General features: G+C 40.7%; 1 protein-coding gene across 1 annotated transcript in view; it reads right to left on the bottom strand.

The window, feature by feature from the left end:
* Positions 1–1,352: 1,352 nt before the first annotated feature.
* The window catches only part of CUL3 (cullin 3), a 107,515-nt gene continuing 96,009 nt past the window's right edge, over positions 1,353–12,858 (bottom strand). The window contains exons 15-16 of the mRNA XM_038416330.2: positions 2,714–2,859; positions 1,353–1,765 (exon numbers count right to left, since the gene is read on the bottom strand). Of these exons, the coding sequence (XP_038272258.1) occupies positions 1,634–1,765; positions 2,714–2,859 (278 nt within the window). The 3' untranslated portion in view covers positions 1,353–1,633. The remainder of the gene's footprint in view (positions 1,766–2,713; positions 2,860–12,858) is intronic.

Here is a 12,858-nt window from a genome sequence, read left to right as displayed (position 1 = left end):
GGACAATGAAACAAAAGTAAAATCAATCTACACATATGCAGACCAGAATAAAAACATTGCCCAAAATGCCATGGAAACAGCTATGTTGCATCTTTATCCATACTGAATTACGTTGATATACTTTACATATATTTGAACAGAAACCTTTGTCAGATACAGTTAACAAATGCACCAGCAGTACCTTAATGCTTCATGATCATCAACCAGGTGTTTTTTACTCCAAATTGGTGTCTATATTATAAGCAGCCTTTCCCAATTACATTTTTAAATCTCTTGTGAAAGCACAATTAAGAAGAACTGAGAATAAAAGTACAGGAGTTTGATGAAAAATGGAGAAAACCATAGTTATGGAAGAGAAGCTGAATAGAGTACATTGTTTGTAAGGTCAAAACTATATCTTAAATCAAAAGAATCTTTAGTACAATACACATCCGCAGGCAGTGAAGCGGACTTAAAGAAAAACGATGTCCATGAATCACAATTTTGAAATCCACAGTTTGAACCACATTGACAATATTTGAAAGAAGTTTTGCTGTAAGAACTGAAGATTTCATTAAGATTAAAGTAAGAATATTTATTGCATTTTCAGATTGCATTTTAAAACAATTAATAGTGCACAATGGCTTCACTTTAATCTCCTGAAATACGTACTTAACGTGGAAAACCTTCTGGTCAGTCATGACATTAATAAACAAGGTGTAGTCTTGGTGTGTTTCTTCAAGGGGCAGTATTTAATTCAACAAATTGTACTCCCTGTGCTCTAAAACAACTGAATTAGTGGTCTGTGTACAGTAAATCCGTTTATTTTAAATTTATTGTGTCTACATTAAGTGAAATAAAAACATTGCCCTGTACAATCCACTATCAGCAGTGAGTACAACAGCAAAAATTATTATACAGTTTATACACACTAAAACCTTTTCCTTTTTCCTATAAAGAAACCAGAACAAACCTAATCAATATAGAATTTAATTTGGAAGAACTCAAATTACAGAAGGGAAAGCCAAAATTATTACGGTCTTTACTGAGCCCAAAAAGGTTCCTGATCATATTGCCAGAACAATAATGAGTGCAGCTGGAAGAGTGAAGCATGCTAAAATTGTATTCTTGGGTCTTTATAAATTTACCAAATATTTAAATTAAACATGGCTAGTTAAAGAAATGTCTGAAGCAGAGCAATATAACCGGGAATTCTGTCTTACCAGTTGTGTTGTTTTTAAACCCAACTTATACAATGCGCAAAGTGCTAAGCAACACTACAGAAACACATTTACATCAACACTGAAGATTTGGGGAAATGAAATTCCAACAATTTTATTTTTAATGAGCTGTATTTTCTAAATTTGTTTTTATTTTCTGTTTTCATACAGTTTTGAAAACAAACGCAGCACGTTCACATTTTCCCGAGGAATTATAAGAATGATCTCTACAGGGATAACGTTGAAAAGCCTGAAGCTCAATCAATTGATGTTGAAAACTCTCAAAAGGAGTAAAGGCTTGATCTGCATGGTCTAGAACATGTATCGTAATTTAATAGAAGAGATGGTCGTCTTTAATATTAATGATTTAAAAGAACTTCCCAGTTCATGCGAAGAGTATAGTCCAAGAATAAATCAAATTTGCTGAACGCATTTTATGCTACGTAAGTGTATACTTTGCGATCCTCAGGTGTTCGTGCCAAATATTCTCTCTCAATAAGTCCTTCAATACGTTTTTTAATAACAACTGGACTTGGTAAGAATCGGGCTTTCAGCTGCTGAGTTACCTAGGACATAAAAACCAAGAACAATTAATGCTAAATTGCAGATGATAATGCGTTAGGCTGCACAATACAAATGCACACTAAAAATAAATCATAAACATGTTAAAACAGGTTGTGTGTAACCTTTAAAGTTTACATGGCCAGCTCCACACTTCAGATACTAATCAAGTGAAAAATGTTGAGTTTGTAATAGAAATTAGATTAATCCATATAAAAATTAATTTGTTTTTTATTTCTGTACCAGTGGTCCATCACATCCAACATTGGACCGCCTTTCTTGTCAATAGCTGATATTTCAGAGAAAGACAAAAACCTAATAATGCACCAGGGCAGGCAATTAAGCAGTTATACACATGGGGAAAAACATCCTTCCTCACACCAGCAGCCAATCAATTTATGTCAAGAAGAATGGTTGGCATGAACTCTGTGCTGAAGTTTCCTCATTGTCAGCTTTCTCACTTCTTGGTGCAACTGAGTGTTCATTGTGAACCCTCTCAACCTACACCCATCATGGCAGATAGAACTGGCTGGAAGACATTTGTTGTCTGTACAGCCTTCAAATTTAGTAACTATGAATGTCAGGACTCTCCCTACAAAAGGTTCACTCTTTGAAACTCACTCCCCTTGGCAGCTCATAAGACCCTGTGTTTAGCAATTTACAGGTTCAATACAAGATATCAATCTTTTGCAGTCAACTTACTGTTTTTTGTTATAAACCACTGTACTATAAGTAACTGGTTGACATAATAAAAACTAAAGGAATTAAATACATCTATGCTTCCAGAGGTATGAGAAAAAAATATAAAGTCTCTCTAGAATCATTTTAAAAATTTAACAGCTGACAAGTCCTTGTAACTTTGCTACAACAACAGAAGAGTAACAACTGACAGAGAAATGTAAGATGTGCCCTCTTCCTAACCTCAACCACCTCAATACTATATGTGATGTTACCTCTGCTACTAGCACATTGTGCTGCATCTTCTTTCTAGATTTCATTATCCGCACTATAGCAGCTTCTATCTCATGTTTTCTGTCGTCATCTACTTTCTGCCTTGTTTCTTTTCTTTCTGGGTCTGATTCCCCTTGTTTGGCAGCAACTAAAAGAGAAGATGAAATACCTTAAGCAAAAGTCAAAATTATTAATTTCAATAACATTAACATGCACAAAATTTAATTTCACCCACAGTGGAATTAAGTTTCTTGGTTTGTGACATTTTCAAGTGTGGTTTTTAATGAAACGTGGTCTCAAGAAGACAGACATGTAAGAAAGTACTTACTCATGCATTGACTGCTATGTACGTGTTACTATGTTGTCAGTTGCTATTTACTGTTTAAAATTTAATGTAGTAAACTTCTCTGCTTTTCAAACAGTACTGAACTTTGTTTGGAAAACTTTTTTTGGCTACTGTCAGATTGAAGATTCTTCTCTTTAAAATTACTCCGATTTTGCCAAATTAACTTTGGAGCTATGGTTATATATGGTGTTTTCTTATTAAATTGCACATAATTTAGAGTTTGTGTCAAAGAAAAAAATTCTGACAGTGTAGCTGGGTTTTATTTCCTTTGCTTGTCAGGAGACTGTTTCAATTAAGGCAATGTTTCAATTACAGTGGGAAATGCAACATAGTAAGGAAAGGGACAGAATTTTATTTACAAGTTTACTTTCCAAACCAGTTAAACTGCTGAAGATAATTAGGCAAAAGAAAAATACTAATCAACCTATTCACTTTGTTCTCTGCCCCTTTTGGATTTTGTGCATTTTCCACCATCGCCAATTTCTTATTTCTGTCCTTGCTTCCAGTCTTTCTCCCCCTACAGCTATTATTTCTGGGCACCTCTTCTCTCATACACAAATTCGATGTTTCTTGCTTTTGAATACGATTCTTCTAGTTTCTAGGTATCCTCTTTTCTCATTTTACTCTCTCCACTCAAAAACCCGAACATCATGGCAGCCTTCCCTCTGGCTAAGGATAGAAAGAACTTTCTTTTTCAGTTGTTCACTAGAGAATGCTTAAAGATACATCCTCTCATGGAGTCAAGAATTGGTTCTGCTGTGCTGCTAGCAGAGAAAACAAGAAGCCAAAACTCAAATATAACCTCTGATGAAAATAACTGTATGAACTTTGCATCAATGAGTATTTTCAATTAAGAGCCATATTGTACTTGTTTATGTAGTGCAAAGGGTGATGGGAATAAGAGGACTGCACAGTAAGAGAATAATTTAGTATCCCATTGGAATTTAGGTGTTGCCACAGAACTTGGTCCCCTTGTGCCACGGAGTATGTGAGGCCCTAGTTAAGGTACTCTAAAATATCTGTAACCTGCTATTGTGTCTCTGCCACCTTAAGAATACTCCATCCAAGGTAGACATGTTAAATCATGGATACCTTGACATTTTGCTTGCATCTGCAGACACCCAAGTCCACTGTAGTTTATGCAACAACATATATAGTGTAATCATAAGAGCATACTGCTGTGTTTAAGATGTTTGCAGCCTTGTCCACATCCACTGTTAGGAAAGGGTTAGAATGTCTAATATTTACAATGTCTGGCATGAGAGAAGTACAGTGATTGTAGTTAAAATGTACCTGAGAGACTACCAGTTCCAGTGATATGTTCTATTACACTCTCTCAAAATTACAGAATATTTTAAGATGCTTTTTAAATGCTACCACTAAGTATTGTTAGATAGATCTTAGTTCATACATGAAGTATATAAATAATAAGTACTAACACACTGCACTCACATATGCATATACATATACAAGTGTCAACATATTTCACAAACAATTTAACTTCAAAACTTTAGTGAGCTAGGCAAAAATGGTTACTTATCTGTACTGTTATTCTTCAAGATGTTGTTGCACACAGGTATTGCACTCCCAGCACATCCAGCATGCTGGAGCCAAAGAGGTGTTTTTTTTTTTTTTTTGCAGAAGTACCCGTCACGGCATTGCATGCCCCCTGCACATACTCATGGCTTCTCCTGAGTCTATAAAAGGGCAGTGCTGCCCCCATCCCCCTTAGTTACTTCACGCCAGAAATATGATGAAACAGGACTCCAATGCACAGGGAAGGAACGGTTTAGTGGAATACACACATGCATCATCATCTTGAAAAAGTTACAAAACAGGTAAGTAATAGTTTTTTTTTCTTCAAGTGGCTGCACATGTGTATTACACAGAGGTAACTCATAAAGCAGTACTGTTAGGAGGTAGGGCTCATAGTGACCACAACACAGCGTTCCAAAAATTTGCATCAGATCTCAAAGCAGTCACGATGGTGTAATGATGAGTGAAGGTATGCACTGAGGGCCAACTGGCAGCTCTACAAACATCCAACATCTTGTCCTTCAGAAAAGCCACTGAAGTAGCTTATGTTTTGATTGAATGAGCAGACGGTTTCTGTGGAGGTGGTGTGTTCGCTACCCATAAACTACAATACAGGAAATAGTCCATCTAGAAATTGTCTGTGATGTGACCTTTCATTCTATCAACATAAGAAATACAGTCAAGGAGACAACCTGAAAGATTTAGTCCTGTCCAGTTAAAAGATTAATGCTCACCTTACTTCCAAAGTACGTATATGTTCATCATCTTTGTGTAAGTGTGGTTTTGAAGGAAAAAAAATCAGTCAGTATATTGTCTGGCTCAGATGAAAGGCAGATACCAGTTCAGTCAGGAACTTCAGCTGTGGCCACAAAGCTACACTATCTTTGAAAACATAGTATATAAGGGAGTCCTGCCATGACAGCCTGAAATTCACCCACTCTTCTGGATAACAATGACTATAAGAAAAGATGTCTTTTGACACAGGCGACACATAGACCAGGTAGCCTATAGGTTCAAATGAAAGGTCCATTAAAGCGGCCAATACAATATTAAGATTCCAAGGTGGCAATGCATCCTTTACCCAGGAAAAGAATTACACAATCTCTTTTAAAAGTCTAGAAACCATCAGGTTAAAAAAAACAAAAAAAAAACAAAACAAAACCCAAAACAGATCTTCCCTGAACTGGAGGACAAACTGAACAAGTTCTTGGAATCCACTGGAAACAACTTTTTATTTCAGAAGGTGAACAAAGCAACTAGGGGAGAGGCTGTTCTAGACTGATTCGGACAAATAGGGAGGAAGTGGTTGAGAATTTGATGGTGGGAGGCAGTTTGGGTGTAAGTCATCATGAAATGATGAGCTCATGATTCTAAGGAATGGCAGAAGGGAAAACAGCACAATAAAGACAATGGACTTCAAGCAGGCAGACTTTAGCAAACTTAGAGAATTGGTAGGTAAGATGCTATGAGAAGCAAGTCTAAGGCAAAAAAAAAAGTTCAGGAGAGTTGGCAGTTTTATTAAAGAGACATGATTAAGGGCACCAGAGCAAACTATCCCAGTGTATAGAAAAGATAGGAAGCATGGTAAGAGACCACCCTGGCTTACCCTGAGATTTTCAACGACCTGAAACTCAAAAACGAGTCATACAAAAAGTGGAAACTAGGTCAAATTATGAAGAATGAATATAAAAAAACCAACCACCACCACAAGCATGTAGGGACAAACTTAGAAAGGTCAAAGCACAAAAAAAGATTAAACTACCTTGCAATATAGAGGCTAACAAGAAAACATTTTAAAAATACATCAGAAACAAGAAGATCAAGACCAATGACAGGGTTGGCCCATTGCTCAATGAGGAGGGAAAGAGTAACAGAAAATGCAGCAATGACCGAAGTGTTACATGCCTTTTTGTTTCAGTTTTCATCAGAATAGGTTAACAGTGATTGCACAACTCTTGCAGTGACCACCAATGTAAATCGGGAAAATCTGAGGCTAAAATAGGGAAAGACCTAGTTAAGTATTACTTAGGCATGGTCTACACTACAGAGTTAGGCTGACATATAGCAGTGTATGTCAACCTAATTATGTCAGTGTACACACTGCAACCTTGCTCCCGCTGATGCAAGTGCCCTACTGCACAGACATCATAACTTCATCTCCATGACAGGTGTAGGGCTTATGTCGGTGTAGTTAGGGCGATGCAGCGTCCTTGCATTACTTATATCGGTTGTTGGCTGTCATCCTGGGGAGGATGACAGCCCCGCTACAGGTAGCCCTACAGCCCCGCTACCCTTGGGCTCTCCGCTCCGAGCCGGGCTGCGCCCACCTAGCTACCAGCTCCACACTGGGAGCCTGGGTACTGCCCACAGGGAGCCCGGCAGCTGCACCGCAGCCCAACCAGGAGCTGCCCGGACTTTGGGTGGGCAGCCCAGCTAGGTGGGGGAAGCCAGGCTCTCAGCAGGGAGCTGCATATGGAGTTAAGAGCCCTGGCTTGAAGATCCAAGAATTAACATTGTCTCGACCATGCTGGGGCTAGAAGAATTATCTTGCCATGGTCTTGCTGCAATTTGAGCCTCACATGTGTGATGAAAGGAGAGAAATGCACACAAGACTCTGCCCCCACGAAGAACAGAATTGATGGCATTTCTTTTGTTGAAATTGGCTGACTGATGGAATACTCCAAAATTGAAAGATTTTCAGAGACCAGTTGAGATTTTGAGAAAATCCTGAGATGACTGGCCAAAAGGTATTGAGAGCTTGGCAGTAAACTGGAAGTAAAAGTAGTAATACCCTTCTTGATGCTAGCTCCCGGAGTTTCACTACTTCTTGACCAAATTTATTCGACCATGCACCTCCTCATCTGTTTGGGTAGTACATAATGGTTGTATTATCAATCAGTATCTGTGGGACATTGCACTCCATATTCCTTAAGGAAATATGCTTATGATATGGATATGACATTTGAGATGTATTTTATGCAAGATGGATCTTGTAAGATATCGTTGAAAAGGTTACAATTTTCTGAAAGTGATTATCCAATTTGTATGCATTTATTATTTCTGTATCTAAACTTAGGAATATGGACTATGTAACCATTACAACTGGGTGTGTATTGGGAAGACACCCACCAGACAGGCCATCAAATTTGATTAGCCATCAGGAAGGAACAACAAAACCATGAAGATACTAATCTCTCCCCCTCCTTGGAGGTGTCTGGGGATGTAACTGTGACACTACTAGGTCAGGTGGTCTTGCCACCTGATACTAAACATTATAGTGTAAAGTTACAAGACATCCCAGGTAAAGGAAGGGCGATCAAGTTTGGGAAACAAAGGATTCCCACCTTATGTAAATCCTCTTTAAGAGTGGGGAGGAAGGCAAATGGGACGACTCTGCTCCATGGCCTGTCTGCCCAAGAAGAAAGACTGTTAAAGCCACCTGAAGGGAAGGCCGGGGGGGGGGAGGGGGAGGGGAGGAGAGAGAGAGAGAGAGAGAGAGTCCAGACTGAGACGGGGGTACAGTCTGAAAAGAAATACAACTGGAATGCTGAACCACAGAAATTTTCAACCTGCCTAAAACACCATTTAGGGTAAGAAATTACATTTTGTAACCTGTTTCTTAAGTATATTGAGCTTAGCCTGCGTACTTAGGTTTATTTGCTCGGTAATCTGCTTTTTTCTGATCTGTTGTCTCTTATATTCACTTAAAATTCACTTTTGTAGTTAATAAACTTATTTCTTGTTTATAACATAACCCCGTGTGTACAATTCATAATTGTGCATACCTTCCTCCCCATTGAGGGAGGAGGCAGATTTCAAAATATATCTTTGGGTCTGCACTCCAAGGGAGGTGGACACCCGAGTACTGTGGCAAATCCCTTAAAATGAGCCTTCCTAGAACTAATTTCAATGTCTGTTTTGTTCTGCAGTTTGGTGTGGCCTTGCCTGTGTGTGTGCTGGAGGAAGCTTAATAGCTTGGCTCGTCAAGACAGGTAAAAAGGGTGCCCAGGTTGGCATAACGGGCAGGCTCAGTGGTATCTCAGCACATCAGGTGGCATCCAAAGGGGGGCAACCCATCATAATCTGGACCTACAATATCTTGACATGAGAGAGAACAGCACAGCAAGCCTTGAGAACTGGCCAAAATTTGAGGATATTACATATGAGGGGTCGATTTGTCTTCTGTCCATAATACTTGGCTAGCAAACCTATGTAAGCACCCCATCCTATCAGACATATTGATAACGAGAGACTTGGATGGAAGAGGACAAGAAAATAGTACCTCCCCCCGCATACATTTTTTTAAATCCATCCAGCATTCTAAAGACACTAGGACAGAAGGAAGTACATATCAGACAGAAGGAAGAACTTGTCTAAGGGATGTCTGTTTGTTCAGTAGACTGACTTTAGTCATCTGTGGAAGATGTGCACGCACAGCCTGACAAGTTGGGTCACAAGTGCGTGAGGCCATTTGGCCTAGTAACCTCAGTCAGGCTCAGACTGTGGTGGTAGAGTGACTTGAGAGACACGCAAACTAGTGAATTGTCTGAAATCTCTTCTGAGGGAGAAAAGCAGTCAGAATCATAGGACTTCTAAAGAACTTGATTGTGTGTTGGGAAAAATGTACATTTCTAGACAGTTGAAAAGACAAAGGATAAACCTGATGTGGTGGAGAACCTGATGTTCAGATCTGCCCTGAATGAACCATTTGTCCAGATAAGGGAAAACATGAATCCCTTTCCTCCAGACAGGCTGCCAAAATGGCCATGCACTTGTGAATAGTGGCAGGGCTAATGATAGGCTGAAGGGAAGTACTGTGTACCGATAATGCTGTCCCACTCTCACAAGTCTTAGAAACTTCCTGTGATTTGGCGTGACCACCACATGGAAGTAAGCATCCTGCACAATGAGGAAAGCAAACCAGTCATTGCAATCTAGGGAAGGAATAACTGATACTAGGGAGATCTTGCAAAATCTCACATATTTACTGAGATTTCAAAGATCTAGAATGAGTCTCAAACCCTCTTGGACTTGGAAATCAGAAAGAATTGTGTACAAAATCCCTTTCTCTGAGGTTGAAGGGGAACTTATTCTGTGGCCCCTAGTGTAAGCAGAATCTGAACTTCATAAGGAGTATTGATTTGTGAGATGGGTCCCTGAAAAGAGATGGGCAGAAACTGAAAAGGATATTCGTTCTTACAGTGCTTAGAACTGATTACTGAGCGATAGCTGTGTTAGTTTGCATCAGCAAAAACAACGAGGAGTCCTTTTGGCAACTTAGAGACGAACAAATTTATCTGGGCATAAGCTTTCGTGTTTGTCATTACAGATTCCTAAGCACTGAGAAAATGGAAGGAAGAATGCTAATAACTGTATTGAGCCGGCTATCCCCTGGGCTCCCCACTCCAAACCGGGCTGCGCCCACAAAGCTACCAGCTCCCCACTGGGAGCTTGAGTGCTGCCCATAGGGAGACCAGTGGCTGCACCGCGGCCCACCAGTAGCTGCTCAGGCTTCGGGCTTTTCCCTACAACTGATTGAGCATGAGCTGCTTGTGAGGTGCTGGGAGTCAGTGATTCATGTTTCTTTTTGAAGAATTTGGTTGCCTTGATTTATTGAAAGACTGCCTGTAATATTGCTGTTGGTATTGGGGTTGTTGAGGTCTGTATTGTTACCTGTTAGGGACTGGAACAGATCTCTAATGAGTGAAGCGTAGCTTGAGAGTCAAAAGAATGTAAGGTCTCATCGGTTTTATCCAAAAAGCACTACCGACCATAAAATGAAAGCCCAACAAGCCCTGCATACCAAGTTTTGCATGTCTGTAGCTATTCCCAAGTTCCATAACCAGGAAGCTCTCCTCATTGTTATTGCACAGGCCATCACCCGAGCAGCTGCATCAAGCATAGACTGGACTGATGTCTTGGCTACCTTACAACCTTCTGCGAGGAAAACCTTAAATTCTTCCTGTGTGTCCTCTGGTAACCAGTTTCTCAGTAAATTTACACATTGCATCCCAATTTGCAAAGGGACATGATAGTGTTTGTCCATGCAGTTGGCTGTTAGAGCTAAAGCAGCTGGTGAATGCCTTAAGGTTTTTGACGGCCCTAGAAAAGCCTCATTAATAGGGAGGGCTACCTTGCCTGGAGCACAAGCCTGGAGAATGTCAAAAAGATTGTGTCTTCTTGTTCAAACTGAACTTGTATGCCCAAAGCCACAGCCATTCTTCTCAGAAGCTCTTGATGAAACTTCAAATAATCTGGAATTGGAGAAGAAGTATCCAGAATCATGGAGTCAACATGTGAGGAGGAAAAAAGGTTAACAGGAGCGAATGGATCCTCCTGTGATAAAAATCAGTTCCTTGTGCAATGGTTTCTCCTGCAGCATTAGCTGATCTGGGGTACCAGTGTTTGATCATACTTGCAAGGCAGCTCTGGAAACGCCGTCATCGTACGCTCTGGTGACCTTCTCCTAAATTGTGCAGATGTTGGAGACCTAGGGGAATGGGAAACACCCCAGGGAATCCAAAATGGCCACTGAGGTAAAGTATAAGGCATGGGAGACCAGTAAGAACTAGGCCAGTCAACTATCCCCTGCTGATGACCTGGCTTGGGACCAATGCTCTCCTTCTGGAGGCAGTCTGAAAGATTTGCTAGATCTTTTGCACTGAGGAGGGAACAGCAAACTACTGAAGGACTCCAAACCACACTGCAGGGAACCATTTGAATAGTCATTAGGCATTTGGGGTACAAAATCAGATGGGGCCAGGAGGTGACTTGGTTGATCTTTTTCACTAAGAGGGTGGTGAAACACTGGAATGCGTTACCTGGGGAGGTGGTAGAATCTCCTTCCTTAGAGGTTTTTAAGGTCAGGCTTGACAAAGCCCTGGCTGGGATGATTTGACTGGGACTTGGTCCTGCTTTGAGCAGGGGGTTGGACTAGATGACCTTCTGGGGTCCCTTCCAACCCTGATATTCTATGATTCTATGATTCTATGATCTCCAGCACATCACAAAGACGACGATATTGGCCATAATGAAATAGATATGGCGGTCTGTACCCTAAAGGCTTCATGAGACATCAATGGTACAGCATCACGAGAGGGTGCCAGGAAATATCTCATAGTTGGTGCTGTGGTACAAACTGTAGTAAAGTATCCAAGCTAATTCTCACTCAATACCAAGGCTGACTGTGCCAGGACAGAGACAGACAAAAAGAGAGGATGGAGACCGTACTGATGCTGACATAGTGTGCACCGCGCACCAAAGATGGTACCAGAGAAGAAGCTGAACTCTGGCCATGCTCCTTAACTGGTACTCATGTTGGTACCACTACAGTCTCTGTACCAGAACTGAGGAGAAAGACCCAGTACCCCAAGAGTTGCCCTCAAAGCAATGGACTCCTAAACTACAGGAGAGTCTGGAACAGAGAGGAAATACAAATACTTTGCTGCCTTGTAAGCTTGCAGGTCCCACTGGTACCAGACTCAACAGCTGTCCTGCAGTCAGTTATGGAGGTGATGGCACAGTGCCAAGTTCTTCCCATGCAATACTGGGGAAGTAATAGGTAAATGGCTCAGCTCTATCCTGGATACCTGATGAGCCCCAAGGATGCTCTGAATCCTTTTTCAGAGAAGACAAAGTTCTTACACTTTGAGTGACTTCAGTCTGTTTTGTGTGTCATTTCATGGGGAGGCACTGGAAAAGACGACTGCCCACTCTTTCACTGTGGAGAAGAGTTCAGGTCCAGGGATCTGTCTGAGTTCAGGAAACGGCGTCAAGACAAGCCTGAAAACCTGCTCCATGAGGTCAAGGTCTCTCAAAATCTGCATCCTTTTCTTGAAAGAGCAACAAATACTGCATCTCTCCTTAATGTGCCTCTTGCAGAGAAGAAAAGGCAGCACTTAAGCAGGGTAACTATTCAGGATATACACCTACATGACAGGCAGTGCATAAAGCCCAACAAACCCTGCATTTCAATGGTGCCTGGCATTGAAACTAACAATGGCTAAAAAGAAAACTTTAAAATAAAAATAAATTAACAAATGTTAACTGCTAAACTACTTGGAGATCAGAAAACTAAACTAGCTATCTATGCATAAGAAAAAAATGTGAAGAAAACTGCACAGCAAGCTCCAACTCAATCCGTGGAAGAGAACTGAGGGGGCAGAGGTGTCAGTGCTCTTTTGTAGCCTCAGGAGGGGCCACAAGGATGTGCAGGGTGCATGCATCAACCTGATGGGCACTGCTGCATAAATCTGGCTTCAGTAT

The sequence above is a fragment of the Dermochelys coriacea genome, chromosome 9 (assembly GCF_009764565.3).
Source record: "Dermochelys coriacea isolate rDerCor1 chromosome 9, rDerCor1.pri.v4, whole genome shotgun sequence".
In the NCBI taxonomy this organism is placed as follows: domain Eukaryota; kingdom Metazoa; phylum Chordata; order Testudines; family Dermochelyidae; genus Dermochelys; species Dermochelys coriacea.
This window is presented reverse-complemented; position numbering and strand designations above follow the sequence as displayed.